Source organism: Penaeus monodon, chromosome 11 (genome assembly GCF_015228065.2).
Source record: "Penaeus monodon isolate SGIC_2016 chromosome 11, NSTDA_Pmon_1, whole genome shotgun sequence".
NCBI classification, from domain to species: domain Eukaryota; kingdom Metazoa; phylum Arthropoda; class Malacostraca; order Decapoda; family Penaeidae; genus Penaeus; species Penaeus monodon.
The window spans coordinates 32,866,527-32,868,405 of record NC_051396.1 but is presented as its reverse complement, the minus strand read 5'-3'; the positions used below and the strand labels follow the sequence as shown (position 1 = coordinate 32,868,405).

Genomic DNA, 1,879 nt, shown 5'->3' with positions numbered 1-1,879 from the left:
TACGGAGTGTAGTACAACACTAATGTTTACATAGGGGTTATGTTTGCATGCAAAATGTATAGAGGGATACGTTACTAAAGTTATAATATGAAGTATATAAAACACATAATTATAAATGAGATAATTATGTTTGATCATATGACAGTACCACACTCACAGGCTATCTTTGGTAACTCAATCTGAGATTCTACTAGCTTTATCCGACTTGAACCAGACTTAATTCAAGCAATATCACCCGTTTGGATAGGTGTAAGTACACTTTTTTGGGGAACTAGATATAGAGTTCTTTGCATAGATCCCATTTATTTTTCTATGGGCACTAATTTATAGGCTGATATATATGTTTGAAATTTATTTTTAATCCTGCCTAGATATGTCAACCTGGTCGAGTGTGATTGTCATGTAACCAGTATAAGTGGAAGAGTGGTCATACATGGCTCAGAAAACAGGGCTAAGTCTGACTAAAGGAACATGGCAAAGAACTTATCAGACTGTTATAGGAAATTCAATTGTCTGCTCATAATTTTGTAAATAACAAAAGATTCCAGGCCAGTAGTTGCTGGAAAATTGGTGTTCTACCCTTACGGTAATTTTGGAATTTCAGTTTGTTTTGTATTTTTTGTAATATTTATGTTTTATTTTTATTTTTTCAGATTGTATTTTAGTCTATGATGCCTGCATGATTGTAATTTTTTTTATCATTTACAAAGCTTTGTAACTGATATTGGAAATGGTGTCATAGTCAAATTCTCTAATGTCATTTTGAACTTTTAATTCTACTTTTTTTGTTGATAAAACACTTTTGAGGAAATGGATTATGTGGCTAAAGATAGAGCTCAAATTAGGCAACAAAATTAATTTTTGTTGAATTTTTCCTCTCAGCAAACTTCTGGATACCGATATGAGCCCACTTGGATTTGATGCATCTCAGATGTATGGTTTCCTGAGTGTTCGATTCATCAATACACCAGCCTCAGTGCAGGAACAAACTCTTTCATGGCTTCAGGTATTTATTTCTGTCTTGTGATTTTATTGCTTCTTGTATAGTAAGAGGATCAATGAAACACTATTTAAATTTTTAGAATATCAATTGTCACTCTGCTCACAAGCTACTGAAATCACAAAAACAAATAACATGAAACCACTGGTGATGGGTGTTATGTATGTCCATGCCATGACATTACTGGACTCCTGGTTGGCACATACCTCCATGGCACACATTTACAACCTGCTCTGAGTGGTGTGTATTAAACATTTGTGCACTTGTTTGGCCAAGACTACAGTAAGTGAGGAGTTCCAACCCCTTGAAAATATGCTAAAGGTTACAATTTAGTCTTATGGTAACTATATAAGCTGCAGCCAAAATCATAGAATGGTGAAATTATATGTTCCCTGTGCTGTGTGGTACAGAAGTATTGTTTTCATCCAGTGGATGGTAACCCTGGCCATTCCTTGCACACAGGGGGAAATTTAGAAGTAAATATAAGCAGACAGCCTGTCATACCAAGAATAACCACTGTGACAATGGGGTTAACTGTAAATTTTACCACCAGCAGAGCACTGGTAAGTCCACTTGGAACTTCTGGGAAGATAATGTCATCATGTGTTATCTTGTAAAAAAATTAAAATTTAATTAAGCAAAGTTATTGGTTTGTTTTTATAAATGATATGATTAGTATGATGGCAAACATATATTACAGCATGGGCATGGTGATAAAATTCAAATTTCATGTGAAATAAAATCCACACAAATTCTCATAAAATTATATGTAGTCAAAGGCCTATATCAGACTGTAGGGTGTATGGAATTGATAGATCAGTGAACTCTTAAAGAATTCTTCTCTGACATAATCATTACAAATTCTATGAAAAAACTTTC

General features: G+C 34.0%; 1 protein-coding gene across 1 annotated transcript in view; it reads left to right on the top strand.

The window, feature by feature from the left end:
- Positions 1 to 1,879, top strand: part of LOC119578553 (protein unc-79 homolog) — a gene marked incomplete in the record, with an annotated part of 181,492 nt that overhangs the window by 61,403 nt on the left and 118,210 nt on the right. Inside the window, 1 exon segment of the mRNA XM_037926122.1 lies at positions 883 to 1,006. Coding sequence (XP_037782050.1) covers positions 883 to 1,006 — 124 coding nt within the window.